Source organism: Medicago sativa, chromosome 1 (assembly GCF_051527215.1).
Source record: "Medicago sativa cultivar Bolivia chromosome 1, Bolivia_mono, whole genome shotgun sequence".
Lineage (NCBI taxonomy): Eukaryota > Viridiplantae > Streptophyta > Magnoliopsida > Fabales > Fabaceae > Medicago > Medicago sativa.
In genome coordinates this window covers 10,035,896-10,050,715 of record NC_140749.1, presented here as the reverse complement: position 1 = coordinate 10,050,715, position 14,820 = coordinate 10,035,896, and the positions used below count along the sequence as shown (strand labels likewise).

At 31.5% G+C, this 14,820-nt stretch overlaps 1 protein-coding gene across 1 annotated transcript; it reads left to right on the top strand.

Annotated features, from left to right (window-relative positions):
* Window positions 1-824: 824 nt before the first annotated feature.
* Window positions 825-10,605, top strand: LOC146952490 (uncharacterized). Its single transcript, XM_085739723.1, has 3 exons — window positions 825-888; window positions 9,190-9,287; window positions 10,208-10,605. Exons 1-3 carry the CDS (start codon window positions 825-827, stop codon window positions 10,460-10,462), a joined length of 417 nt encoding a protein of 138 aa, XP_085595849.1. The 3' UTR covers window positions 10,463-10,605.
* The last annotated feature ends 4,215 nt before the right edge of the window (window positions 10,606-14,820 follow it).

The following is a 14,820-nucleotide window of genomic DNA, read 5'->3' as shown; positions in this document are numbered from 1 at the left end:
CGACAACATGTTATTAACTGAAAGGAGCTAAATTCTATCAAACTTCTCATTTCAATTGAATTATCTGAAAGTGAAAAGTTATCGAGGAATTTCCTCTTTTCAGATGTCTCATTTCAATTAAATTGATGTTAAAGTGAATAGATTGAGAGCATTTCCCTCCGTTCTCACATTCTCTGACTCATCACATTGACAATATTATGAACTCTTGCATAAACATAACATAATGTGTTAAACGCAACTAATTAAAAACTCAAGATAACATCAAAATAACTTCAACACCATCAAGATGGCCTCACTGTCACTGTGACTCTGCATGAAGTATGCAACCAGGAGTAACCAAAGTACATGCATAAGTTGCTTTTCCATGAAAAAAATTAGATGTTATGAAATGGCATTCTTTGTTCAATCAGAAACCAAAGTTAGTACCTTCAGAAACATGTGATTGTGGTCCTTCCAAGTCCAAATGATTCAATGTAGCCTTCCATATACCCATGAAAGCACGAACATTCCTAGGATTAAGTGTCTCAGTCTCGAACACGTGTTGTGTCTCACACCGACACATATAGCTACATTGAATTGTGATTTTCTTAAATTATTAGCGGTGTCGGCGTGTCAGTGTCTGTGACTGTATCCGTTCTTCATAGCCACGAACATTCCTAAAGCTTTGGTCTTGGCTTAGACCAAGTGCAATGGTTGTTTATTCTTTGTTGAAAGACAAATTAAACAAACAAAAGCACTCCAATGGCTGTTTAATTGCTTGCGTGGACAAAAACTTGATGAAAGGAATAAACAAGTTTAATCTGACAGCGGAATGCCACGTGACGATGCCGGATTCGCCGAAACTGGCGCGTGCAGCACACGCGGGAACAGAAGCGCGTGATGCTGCAGGTGGAAGAGAGAGAAACAGATTTTCTGGATAGATAGGGACACGTGTCTCTGTTTTATTGGCTGTCCGGATTCTTATCATTTTAATATTTTGACTTCAATTATTTCGTCCAAAATTAATTTAAAAAAAATAAAAATTTCAACAATTGACTTCAATTGTTATCTTTTTTTTTTTGTAGTGAAATGGAGAACAATAATAACAATTTCAACAACCAGAATTCTTCTAATTACCCATATTTAAATAAATTTTGTTTAATTATAATTGTTAAGTGTATATTATTTTAATTTAATTATAATTGATATTTTTATTTTTATGTAATTAAAAAAATAAAAATAAAAAATTAAATAAGAAAATTAAATAAGAATATGAATTAAAAAAGTGGTGGGGTAGAGTGTTGGTGGGGTAGATTGTTTAATGGAAAAACCATTGGAGAGGGTTTTTGTTGAATGATTGTTTAATGTTTAGGTGGAAGAGAGAGAAAATGATGTGGAGTGTTGGGAAGTGAAAAAGTGGATGTTTAAACCAAAAGTTTTGTTGAACCATTGCTGATGGTCTTATATTTACAGACTACAGTAACAACAGAGCTTGTACTACTCAATGGTCAAATTTTATGTGGAAAATAAAACCATAATGCCATATCATTGAGAGAGAGAGAGAGAGAGAGAGAGAGAGAGAGAGAATGAAATGGTTATTACAATTTTACTCTTTCCATGATGTGATTACATGTATAATTTAATAATATTACAAAAATTGTATTAGTAGATTTATTTTATAGATAGATTTTAATTTTGACATTTTTTTTATTTGTTGGCCCGATATAAATGCATTATTTGATATATTTTTTAAGAGAAACATTTTATTCCCTCAAAAAAAGAGAAATATTTTATTAAAAGAATTACTCTGGTCTCATATTTCTAACATTTATTTTTAACATGTGTTTAAAAGAGTAACTAATGCGCAAATTTTTTCTGTCAAACTAGGATGTTCTTTTAAGGCTAGGTGCGACTTTTTGAATTTTTTTCAGTCGGAGACTGTGTTGAGGCTTGATACTCCAGGCTCAGCTTGTTCCTCGTGTTCTTTTTTCCTTTTTACCATTCTACGAAAAAAAGTTACTCTAGCCTATATTGTAAAATAAAAAAAAAATATAAAAACCATTTTTTAAGGATTAAATGAATGCAGTACCCTATTTTAAAATTTTAACTTTTTGGTTTCTCAATTTCAATTTTTCTAACTTTTGATGCCCCACCTCACTACAATAAACTTGACTTTTAGGGTGTGTTTGGTTGTGAGAAGAAAATGAGAAGAGAGAAAGAGGTGAGAGAGAGTATGGAAAGAGAGAAGTTGATGAGAAATAGGGTAGATTTCGGATAGTGTTTGATACAAGAGAGAAAGGAGAGAAATAGAGGAGAAAGAAGTGTGATTAATTCGTGAAATGACTGAAATATCCTCGTACAAAAAAGTTGATATACAAATTTATTTTATTTGAATTTAAACTTCATATAAAAATAATGTAGTTTTTATAATTTATTAAAAAAATTAAATTTCTTACATATAAATTAATCAATTTATTTTCTTAATTAATTATTTTAAATATTTTATTTTGGTCGATTAAATAAATTCATAAGCCAAGTGGTGAACTTTAGTAGTTTAATTTTATTATATATATATGGCACGTAAATAGGAAGCAGGATACAACAACAAAAAAAAAAAACTTGAAAACAAATGTATAGAGAAAATTATTTAAAATATTCCTTCTCGACCAGCTACAACAACAAAAAACTTGAAAACATAATTGATAAAATAGTAGCTGCATGCCTGCATATGATCATCAAAACCAAGGACAAATATGGAAAAGAAGAAAAAAATGGCAGCTCCACTCTCTTTCTTCGCACATGTGGAGAGAAATGCAAAAGGCATGGGTCCCACCAAATATTGTCTCTCTTTCGTGTCTCTCTTTCAAACCAAACACGAGAGATTGGCTATCTCTCCCCAACTTCTCTCTCCCCTCTTTCTCTCTTTCTTATTTCTACTCTACCAAACACAAGTTTAGTGATCGTAAATTTCTGTAGGTAAAAGTTCTTCTGTACCCACATATCTTTTGCTGTCGCTATAGTCTACAGTGACAGATTTCACTCGTCAGACAAAACCTTTGGTTTTACTTATAGATTTTAACTGTATGTACATAATTTAATCAAAACCTACAAACCGTAGGTCTAGGTATTTGGGTCAATACCTACGGTAAAAGGACTTTTACCTACAAAATTTATAGTCACTAAAAGTCATATTTCTTATAGTTGGAGTGGGGGATCAAAAGCCATAAAAAATTTAAACAGAGGGACCAAAAAACTAAATTTCAAAATAAGGGAACAAAACTTCATAAAAATAAAAGTAGGGGTACCAAAAATGCATTTAAGTCTTTTTTTTTATTTGTATGAAACTATGAATTAAACTCAAGTTAATTTGGTGTCTCATAGTCTATGCATGTAAAAAAAAAATGAAATGTTTTTTTATTTGTAATAACAATTAACATACAAATATTTACTATCACTACACCATTTGTTGTCTTTGGCAACACTTTTTTAGGGGATGTGTAAAAATTGTCTCCTAAAAGTCTCTAAGGCAACGATTTATGAGTGTTACCAAAAATATTTTCGCAACCCCTGATAAACGTCCCCTAAAATACTTTTGGGGACGATTTTGGAGCGTTATACTATTATTTCTTTGGTGACAACCATTAATTGTCCCCTTAGATACTTTTGGGGACAATTTTGGAGCGTTACAGTATTATTTCTTTGGTGACAACCATTAATTGTCCCCTTAGATATTTTTTGGGGACAATTTTAGATTGTTGCATAAAAATTTCACCCACATCAAAAAATTTGGTGGCAATCTTCCCTCCAAGCTTGTTTATCAAAAAATTGATCTTTTTTTTTATCAAAAAATAAAAATTGATATTTTTTTATCAAAAATTAAAATTTGATCTAACATATAATATATATATATATATATATATATATATATATATATATATATATATATATATATAAAGAAAATAAACTTTTTTGGCTCTTTTGGGTTGGCTTATTGCTATTCCATTCCAATTATACCCTTAAACAAATTTTTCTATAATAATGTTATATTGTTAGCGTTATTAAAAAAGATATATAAGAATTTTTATCATATTTGTTATATTATTATTGTCATTGAAAAAGATAAATATGGTTTGTTGAGTTTGTTACATTTGAAAGTCACAGATTGTTGTAAAATTAGGAATAAATTATCTCTATAAATAATAATATCATATGAATAAAAGCATCAATAAAATATTAAAGAGAATAAATAAGAGAGATTTAAGAAAACTTATCTTTGTTTAGTATAGTTTGGCTGCTGAAATAGTTCTATCAACATCCTTCACCAATACTTCATAGGACACCTACACAAGAGTAAACCGATAGATAACCTGAGGCGTGACGAAGTCACTGTCCTTAAGGATTTATCCGCCTCATAAGCGAATATCCTCCCAGGATACAACATGTTCTTCTCTGACATGAATCATATCAGAGGCGACAGAACAGCTTAAATTTGTTAAACACAGGAATGATGCAACCCAGGAGAGAGCATTTTTATGTAGGTAGTGCATAAGTTTTCATCTCTATGAAAAAATGGTGTTCCAATTGTTTTAGCTTGGTTCAGTATATAATCATACGAGGAGGGGCTTTTTCTATATCTTCATGTCTAACAAAAACCGTCCTTTATCATAAATAAAAACAACATTAATGCCAATTAAAATTGACAGTTATAAAAAATTGGAATTAAAACATAGGAATAAGACCAAGTCAAACCTTATAATTAAAATATGATAATAATTTTCTTATCAAAATATTTTTCTATATTTCTCAATTAAAATAAGGGACAAAAAATATTTGAAACTTTTGAAATATACTCAAAATTTACAACAATCCCCCACATATTTCAAAAGTTTAAAATAAAAATGTTAAAAAGAGTTTTTCTGGGTAAACATCGTAGATGTAATGCATCGGAACGGTGTAGCAAGCTATGGAACCCGTCCTAGACTAATGAGACTTAACACACAGTGAATTGGTTTAGCAAGCTATGGAACCCAAGACACTTGTTGTATGCAAGAGGTCTCACAATCACATTACACCCCCACAATTCTTGCTGTTACGCGGTTGTGCGCTAATAGGCCGTGCGCGTGCCTGGTATTCATGAGTGCTCTAGAGACCTGCCACGGTCTCATGCAAGCGGCCCCACTTGACACTCATATAGGTGATTCCATCTAGTGTATGCTACAACCATACACCACCCATAAGGGCTTATGGTAATCATTAAAAGCTTTTAAAGCTTACCCATCAATTTTATATTATTTAGCACATCTCATCCATTATCATACACTATAGGAAAGAGACAACGTTATTTTAGTGCTAACAGAACTAACAAGTAACTTGTTTTTACCCATTGAACCTTCTTCATGGGATCTCCAATCACAAAGGTTGGGTTCCCATTACTTGTCGTATTCGAGTGGCAAAGTCTCATTTCCCTAAATTTCTTCCCAAGGGGTTTTATATACGGATCCGCTAATTTCACAAATATTGACTAAGACGTCTCTAAGTCAATTAACCTCATATTTCATCAAGTTTATAAAAATAAACTCGGATTACACAATAAATTAATAAAAGTCGTTGTCTATTAAGCGACAATACATGTTCATCAATAAGATAAATCTACTTATAGATTTATTCTCATTGGATTCATATCTCATATATTATGAACTACCTTCCATAATATACTTCGTCAGGTCTACTTAGATAATACTAAGCGACAACACCCACATTGAAAAAATATAACTCTGTGTGGATTTTTATATTATACAGGTCTACTTGAATAATTTTCAAGTGACAACCCCCACATTGGAGTAAATAATTCCACACATAGATAAATTGAACATCATGGTATTATTTTAATACAATGGATAATCCATAATAATAATTTATTTGTTTTTTTCTCATAAATTTATCATATCAACATCTCATGTTAATTCACTTCTAAACTATAAGATAAATTCCTCCAATTAAGGCACTAAAATCATACATGCATACAAATGTTATGCAACAATCAGAGGCATACATGACCAAACTCAAAATTATTCTCATATGTCGCCATATAATTTCAATTCATTTCATCTTCTTATACTATATCTTAATTCCAGGGTTTAAAATAAGCTCATGAATAAATAACCAAACATCGTGAGCAAACATCGAAGTATAAACAAATAAATTGCTTATAAAAATTCCTTCGGTTAGCATGATCATATTCTACGTCTTTTCAACAAAATATAATTGAACAAATATCAAAGTATTTTACGCTAGCAAAATTTTCCTGCTTTTGCAAATATTCCTAAATTTCCAATGTTACACATAAACACAACAAAAAATACATTTACTATCCACTTCCTTTCTATCGAGAATTCTTTTTTTCTTTTCTTTTATACACTTTCTCAAATAACAATAAACTACAATCATTAACTAGATATAACCATCCGTAAATACTAACAATAGACTCCAATTAACATGTGATTGACTCCAAATTTTATTTTGGCATGCATACATAGATGAATTGATTTACATTATAGAGAAATTGGATTTCATTCTTAAAATCAATTCCACAAATATGTTTAAAAAAGTCAAACAGTAACATAAACATATAGCACATGACAAGTTCAATTATAACTGATTAATAAGGCTAACACAACAGCTCATACTATATTATCATAGTGAAGACAATTTAATAACCAAATAACTAATTAGAAAATCTGAACGTAAAATTCTATTAATCTCAATAATAATATTATTATCCAAAACCCCTTTAAGAAAATACTTTTCAAAGAATGCTATCCTCGATAAAACATGAATTTTGGGATAGCAACCATGTTAGCAATATCAGAGCACACGTATAAAGAATAACATCAGAGCACACACTAAAAAAAAATAAAGAATATGAAGAAAAGGAACCTGTTTGAAGGAATCGTTGATTTAAGAACCAATACCATAGTCTTCAAAAAAAGAACCAATACCATAGTCCAATGATGATAATCACAACAAGCAGCAATCACTGCGGTAATTCTTAACATGAGTGACATCAAAACTCTCTCTTTGTTGGATCAGCTTCGTCATTCACAATTTTTCGCTTTCATTTCTCAAAATTGACAGTCCATTCCTTAGACATAACAGTACCAGAATCCCAAACAAAAAAAAATTATAATTAGGGTTTAGTTTTATGATATCAAAAAGATAAATCCTTAAGATTGTTGTAAAATTAGGAATAAATTATCTCTATAAATAATAATATCATATGAATAAAAGCATCAATAAAATATTAAAGAGAATAAATAAGAGAGATTTAAGAAAACTTATCTTTGTTTAGTATTGTTGTATAGTTTGGCTGCTGAAATAGTTCTATCAACATCCTTCACCAATACTTCATAGGACACCTACACAAGAGTAAACCGATAGATAACCTGAGGCGTGACGAAGTCACTGTCCTTAAGGATTTATCCGCCTCATAAGCGAATATCCTCCCAGGATACAACATGTTCTTCTCTGACATGAATCATATCAGAGGCGACAGAACAGCTTAAATTTGTTAAACACAGGAATGATGCAACCCAGGAGAGAGCATTTTTATGTAGGTAGTGCATAAGTTTTCATCTCTATGAAAAAATGGTGTTCCAATTGTTTTAGCTTGGTTCAGTATATAATCATACGAGGAGGGGCTTTTTCTATATCTTCATGTCTAACAAAAACCGTCCTTTATCATAAATAAAAACAACATTAATGCCAATTAAAATTGACAGTTATAAAAAATTGGAATTAAAACATAGGAATAAGACCAAGTCAAACCTTATAATTAAAATATGATAATAATTTTCTTATCAAAATATTTTTCTATATTTCTCAATTAAAATAAGGGACAAAAAATATTTGAAACTTTTGAAATATACTCAAAATTTACAACACAGATATCTATACTTATAATTTTAATCTATATCAAAAAAATTATATGAAATATTGTTTGTAATTTACCCATAAATCTCTATAAAATATCGTTGATAATATATACATGTTTGCTAGTATTAATAATTAATATATATATATATATATATATATATATATATATATATATATATATATATATATATATATATATATATATAAGGCTAGAAATCATTCATCGAACCTTCACACAATTTTACTATAGATTTTTTTTAAGGCTTTATTATAGAAAAAAATTATTAATATAATAATAATAGCATATAATAATATTGTCCTAGAACTTTCCCAATTGCTAAAAAGAAAACAACTTTCCCAAATCCATTCAGACCTTCATCTATCGTGAAACTCCCTTAACCTCAAACCTCAGACCACCATTCAAACTCAATCGAACCTTAAACCTTCCAAATCATGTGACAATCGCTCCAAAACATCTAAACCATGTGAAATGATGTGAGATCTGTTCACTAAAATTGTTCCAGAAACCCTAGTTCGTCTTCAAATCCTAAATTGTTACTTAGCTCTTCCACAATCATTCCTAAAACCAAATTGTTCATCAGTTCATCGATTTCTCCTCATCTAAACAGTTAAAGATCCATGTAATTCCTTATCTCTTCTTTATCCTCCATTTTTTTCTTAGTTCAGTTGTTATGTATCTGTTGACACTGTTGTGAGTTTTGTGTCGTTTGGGCTATTCATATGTATGAAATGATTGAGTTTTAGTTGTAATGGAATGATTGGGGATTTTTTTATTTTGGGTATTTTGTCGTGTATGATATGATTATGGTTTTAGATGTTAATGTATTTTTTATTATTTTATTTAGTTTACATATTTTTGATTTTTAGAAACAAATGAACACATGTATTTGTATCCATTTTCGACACTTCTTGCGTTTGCGGCATTTTTGGCGTTTTTGCTTCTCTATGTTGCTATGTTCTTGCTTCTTTGCGTTGGTGTGTTCATGTATTGTTTTCAAGTTTTTAACTTCTTTGCATTGGTGAATTTATCCTTTCAATTGTCAATTTAAAAAACTCTTAAGTGTATACCTTTAGTTAAATTATTTTATTTTGGTGTGTCTAAACTAGCCTTGCTGCTGATATAGGGGCTGTTCAGAGGCTTTTTTTTTGGCTACTTTTGTTGTTAGGGGCACTCACATCTCACTATTGACTAGCAGCACCGTTTTTCACAAGTAATATAGCTCAAGGTTATTAACTTCTTTAAACATATGGGTGCAGCACTGTTTTCAACACGTTCAGCATTTGCGGCATTTTCGGCACAATTGCGTTCTTGCTTCTCTGTGTTGCTGTGTTCTTGCTTGCGTTGGTGTGTTCAGGTATTATTTTCAAGTTTTTTTACTTCTTTGCTTCTATATATGTTTCATACATGCTTAAGATATTATTTTACTAAAAATGGAAATGTTTTCTTCGGTTTGATTTTGCCTTAGCTTGTATTTTAGTTAAAAATTGAAAGGGTACAATTCCTTCTAGTAGTTTTTTTTTATTGTTACAGGTTTGGTGGTTTCATTTGAATTTGTCCTTCCAATTGTCAATTTAAAAAAACTCTAAAATCTATATAATATAATCTTATGTTTAGTTGAATTCATTTATTTGGTTTATAATTCCTTATAGTAGTTGGAATGGATTTATCATGGTGAAGATGAAAGTCTTATGGATGTTGATGATGATAGTCATGATGAAACATCATCTCATGATGATATCGGTGGCTTACTATTTGAAACGTTTAAAGATGTCACTGAAGGAGATGAAGTACATGAAGGGCTAAATGAAGATGTTAGTAGTGACATCACTTGGAATGTAGGCAAGTGGCTGAAATTGTTAACTTGCGTGTGTAGGGTTTGAATTAGACCTGTGTGAACTTATTATTATGTTGTTTGGCTGAATTGTTTAAGATGCGTGTCTAAGGTCGGATTTTGATTATGTTGCAGAATTTTATGCATAAATTTTGTTTCTGCAATTTGTGGTGTTTGTGCGAACTTGTGATTTATTTTTCTGCATTGTGTTTGTTTATGTGTTGCATAACATGACACAAGTTGCAGAATATTAAAAATGGGCTTGTAATGATAGAATAAGGAAGGGAAATGTGTAAAACAAATTTCCTATTTGCGGTTATGTTGAGTGTGTTTTACTTGTTTTTTTGGTTTTTATTTGTGCGAGGTATAACACTTCTTGATGTCTTGATTGTCCTTTGAACCAACAATATCTATGGTTGATGTATTTTGTTGTTCTTATGTAGCATGGTATCAACGAAGATGTTGAAAATGATGACATTGATGAGGAATTTCAAGAGGAAGACGTAGATGATGAATTTCTTGAGGACAACATAGGTGATGAATTTCGGGAGGATGATATAGATGGTGAATTTCAAGAGGATGATGTAGATGATGAATTTCAAGAGGATGGCCTAGATGATGAAATTCAAGAGGATGACATCGGTGATGAATTTGAAGTGGACGATTTGGATGATGAATTCCAAGATAAACTTGAATGATCAAGTAGGATGGTGTTTTATTTTGGATTGTAGTTAAACCACATTTTGGAATCAAGTAATGCTAGACATTTTGATTACTATTATGTGTTGAATTAATGTTAGAACTATTTTATTATATTACATCTTTTGTGGATGTATTGCTATATTCGATCTTGTTTGAGTTATAATTGACAATATTAATATTGCCTTTAAGCTATAGGTTCATTTCTAAAATAATTGGAAAATTCTAAAATTTTATGAGGACACTCTAAAAATGTTGCCTATAAGCTATGGGGACGTTTTTATGTTTTCTTATAGATTCACATTTAAGGCAACAATTATTAATTGTAGCAACCTATGGCAACATTTAAAAACGTCTCCTCAAAATCCCGAAAAAATCGTCCCCTATTCCTAGGGCTTAGGCGACGTTTTGAAAAAGTGTGCCCAAAGATCATCAAAAAACGTCCCCATAGACTATAGGCGACGCTCGTATAGGAGACCCCTGGAAAACGTCTCCTATACCTTTAGGCAACGCTTTTCATAGTTCTGGCAACATTTTTCGATTGTTGTTATAAAGGATAAATGGTGTAGTGTATTAAAAAAGTAGATGGTGATTCAATCGTTGTCGATTCAACAAAAAGAAAGAAAAATTCATATGCATCAAAATTCAACTTATATTTACTTTATCATATTTATTTATCGAATCAACATCAAATATATTGAAATTGCTATTTGCTAAGTTGGATGTTATGGCTCAGATTTGAACCCGAAATTCCTTACTTGTATGTGTGATATTTAAAGTGATTTGAACCCGGATTTAAGTCATTGTTGCATTGGTAAGATGAACACCAGAGAATCTTAACTTCAAGAACCGACATCAACAAACTTCAACACTTTGACCAATTTTCAAGCACCGGTCATCCATAAACCACATAGAACACTTTCTCATCCTAGCAAGCGTTGTCACCAATTATAGCCATAACTTTCTCGAGATATTAGTCTCTGCAGTTAGGTGGAGAGTATACCCGGTTCACGCCAAAAAATCTTCTCATTTAAAACCTTCCTTGCATACACATTGTTTTTAGGAGTAAATCTTACATAGTCGCAACCTCAAAAGAAAAATATTTAGACACAAACACAAATAAAAAACAATTAAGAAGGAAATAATTTAGTGACGTTATTTTTCATTATTTAACTCTTTTCTCTTTTATTTTTGTCTTCATTTGTATGTGCGTGACAAAATATTTTATATTTGAGTTTGTAATCAAGATTTGATATATTATTAGTTTGGCAATCTCTCTTTGTAAAGATGAGTTTTTATTTTATTTTATTATGGAATTTGATGTTGTTGTTGTTTTGATTGTTGTTGGAGATGAAGATTTGAGATGTTTTTGAATTTTTGGGTTTTTACTGAAGATTAGAGTTTTTGATGAAGATGATATGAATTTTTGGGTTTTCATTTGACAATTTTTATTAGAAAAGGACAACAGTACGTCAACATTTGAAAAGGATAAATGATTGAGATGTACGGAAAAAAAGAAGATAATGGAGTAAAACTTAAATAAAATTAAGTTAAGAGACGAATTGTGTAATTTTTTAATTATAAAATACAGTAAACTATTATTTACATTTGAATAGAAGGCAAGCGGGCAACAAGCTGCGCTGCCAAGCCTTTTTGGATGGCAAAACCAATCATCGTAAACACAACATTCATGGACATAGGAGACATGACATTGTTATGCATGACCTTTTGAACTCTATGTAGAAGGTCAACAACCTTTGGTGCAAGAAAACCAAAAGTGTCAAAAGTAAATGATATAAAAACATGTTGATTGTCAGAATACGCTCGCTTTCTCATGTTTGGCCACTTTGCTTGACGCAGCTTTTAGGGCCACCTGTCCCACCGTAAAAGACCCGACACCTAATCCCACAAGTGGTGAAACCTCAGTCAAGTCAGCATGCATGTTTTCCTCCTACCCATCCATAAATCATAACATCCGCAGGTCTGAGGGTTGATCTTATATCTAGTGGATCAGTCAAGAAGTTCACAGATATCTCCTTCTTGACTAATACGCCTGCGAGTCTGAATATACAATTTTAAAATACGTGTTCACTCTGTATAATGAAATCGAGACGTTGACTTTCATGAGATGGTTTGCTATATTTTCTTTCCTATTTTGATGTTAGAGTAAATTTCCGTGGCAAATTTTTTATATATTTTTTTAAAATTGGAAAATAAATTTTCCGTGGCAAATTTTTTTTATATTTTTTAAAATTGGAAAAATAAATAAAAGAGAGTAAATTTCCGTGAGACTTTGGCCTATCTATTGTGTAGATGTTTGAAAATATTTGAAACAATTTCTTAACCATAGCTTTGAATATTTATGGCAAGAATCAGGGAGACATATTTTTCGGAAAATAGAATCAAGAAACAGTAATACAAAAATACTCTTTCGCTAACAAGAAAGAAGATAGAGCTAACAAGAAAGAAGATAGATGTTGAAAATAAAATTTAAGATAACAACCATAAAAATATTACCCTTAAAGAAAACCTTAGAAAATGAGCTGTAGGTTATGGGTTAAAACTCGGAGCGAAGCAAATATTAATCTAAAAATTAAGTATTAACATTTGTCATTAAAAAAACAATTATATTTATTGCAATGATGAAAAAAGACTCTCCTTTTACACCACATCAATTTTGAATTGGAAGAAAACTATCTTAATATATGATGTTTTAAAAGTATAGGGGATTTTGTATAATAATAAATGTAAAGTAAAAGAATAGCCAACATAATTCCCTTCTCGTAAAAAAAATAAAAAACTAACATAATTCCCTCAATTTTTCTTTAAAAAAAATAATAATTCCCTCAATATTTTATTTTCTTACAATAATAATTCCCACTTACTCTATGAGCACTTTTCTTCTCCCTACCTCTTTTGGGGAGGAAATAGAGCGCATGATGAATTCATTTTACTGGGGTTCGAAGAAGAATGGAGGTCGAAGCATTAATTGGTTAAATTGGGGTAAGACGGCTGCTTGTAAGGATCATGGTGGTCTTAATTTTCATGACCTTGAAGGTTTTAACCTTGCCATGCTTGGTAAGCAAGGATGGAAGCTCATCACAAACTCTTCCTCTCTCCTCACTAGAGTTCTCAAAGCTAAATATTTCCCTAGAAGCGGTTTTTTGGGCATCAATATTGGTCCTAGTCTAAGTTTCACATGGAGGAGTATTTGAAGCACTATTCCGATGTTATCTCTTGGTTATAGGTGGAAAATCGGCGATGGTAATGATATTAACGTTTGGAAAGACCCATGGATCCGCACTCGTCAAAATTTGCGGCCTTCCTCAATCCCGTCAAGCAATCTTCTCAACATGTCCGTCTCTCACTTGGAATCGAGACTTTATTGCTTCTATCATAAACACACAAGATACATATGATATTTGTAAGTTACCTTTGCACTCTCGAACTCATTCTGATAAAATTATTTGGAACGCATCTCCCAATGGGTCATACACAGTTAAATCTGCCTACAAGATGTGTTCGAGTATTTCGGACCAAAGGACACACTATCATGTCTCTGGTGATTGGAAGTTGATATGGTCATTGCGTGTTCCGCCTAAAATTATACATTTTTGTTGGAGATTGCTTCGTAGTTGCTTACCCACAAGATTTAATTTGCAAAGTCGTGGAGTCCATTGCCAGCCAGTTTGTGTGGTTTGCAATAATGACCTGGAAGATGAAATGCACATGTTTATGCACTGCAGGTATGATACTGATTGTTGGAAAGAGGCAAACTTTTGGGGCAAGATAGAGTCGTACGTGATGTCAAGCAGTAGTTTTTCATGCCACCATCTCAATGATGATGCACAATCTGATACTCCAGTTTGGTCTAAACCACAAACAGATTGGATCAAGTGTAACATTGATTGTGCCCTTTTCGAAGCCGAAGGAAAATTTGGTGTTGGCATCCGTTTTCGAGATAGCATTGGACATCTTATCCAAGCTAACTCTATGGTCTTTCCTTCTTTTACAACTGCAGCTGCTGAGTGTGCAGCTACCGCTATACAACAAGCCCTCCAAATTGCTCTTGAACTTGGCCTGAATCAGGTAGTATTCAAAAGTGATTGTCAACTAATTGTGAATGCAGTCCTTAATAATAGATCTTATATGAATGAACTAGGAAGTTACTCTCTAATTGCAAGACTTGCTTTTATCTAATGCTAGTTATGCCCTAGCTTATATTAGGAGACAAGTTAATATAGTCGCTCATAACCTTGCTCGAGCGTCTATATTACATGGTAGCCCCAGTATTTTCTATCATCCTTCCGATTATATTCACTCTAATATTTTGGATGAAATGAAATGAGTTACCTTT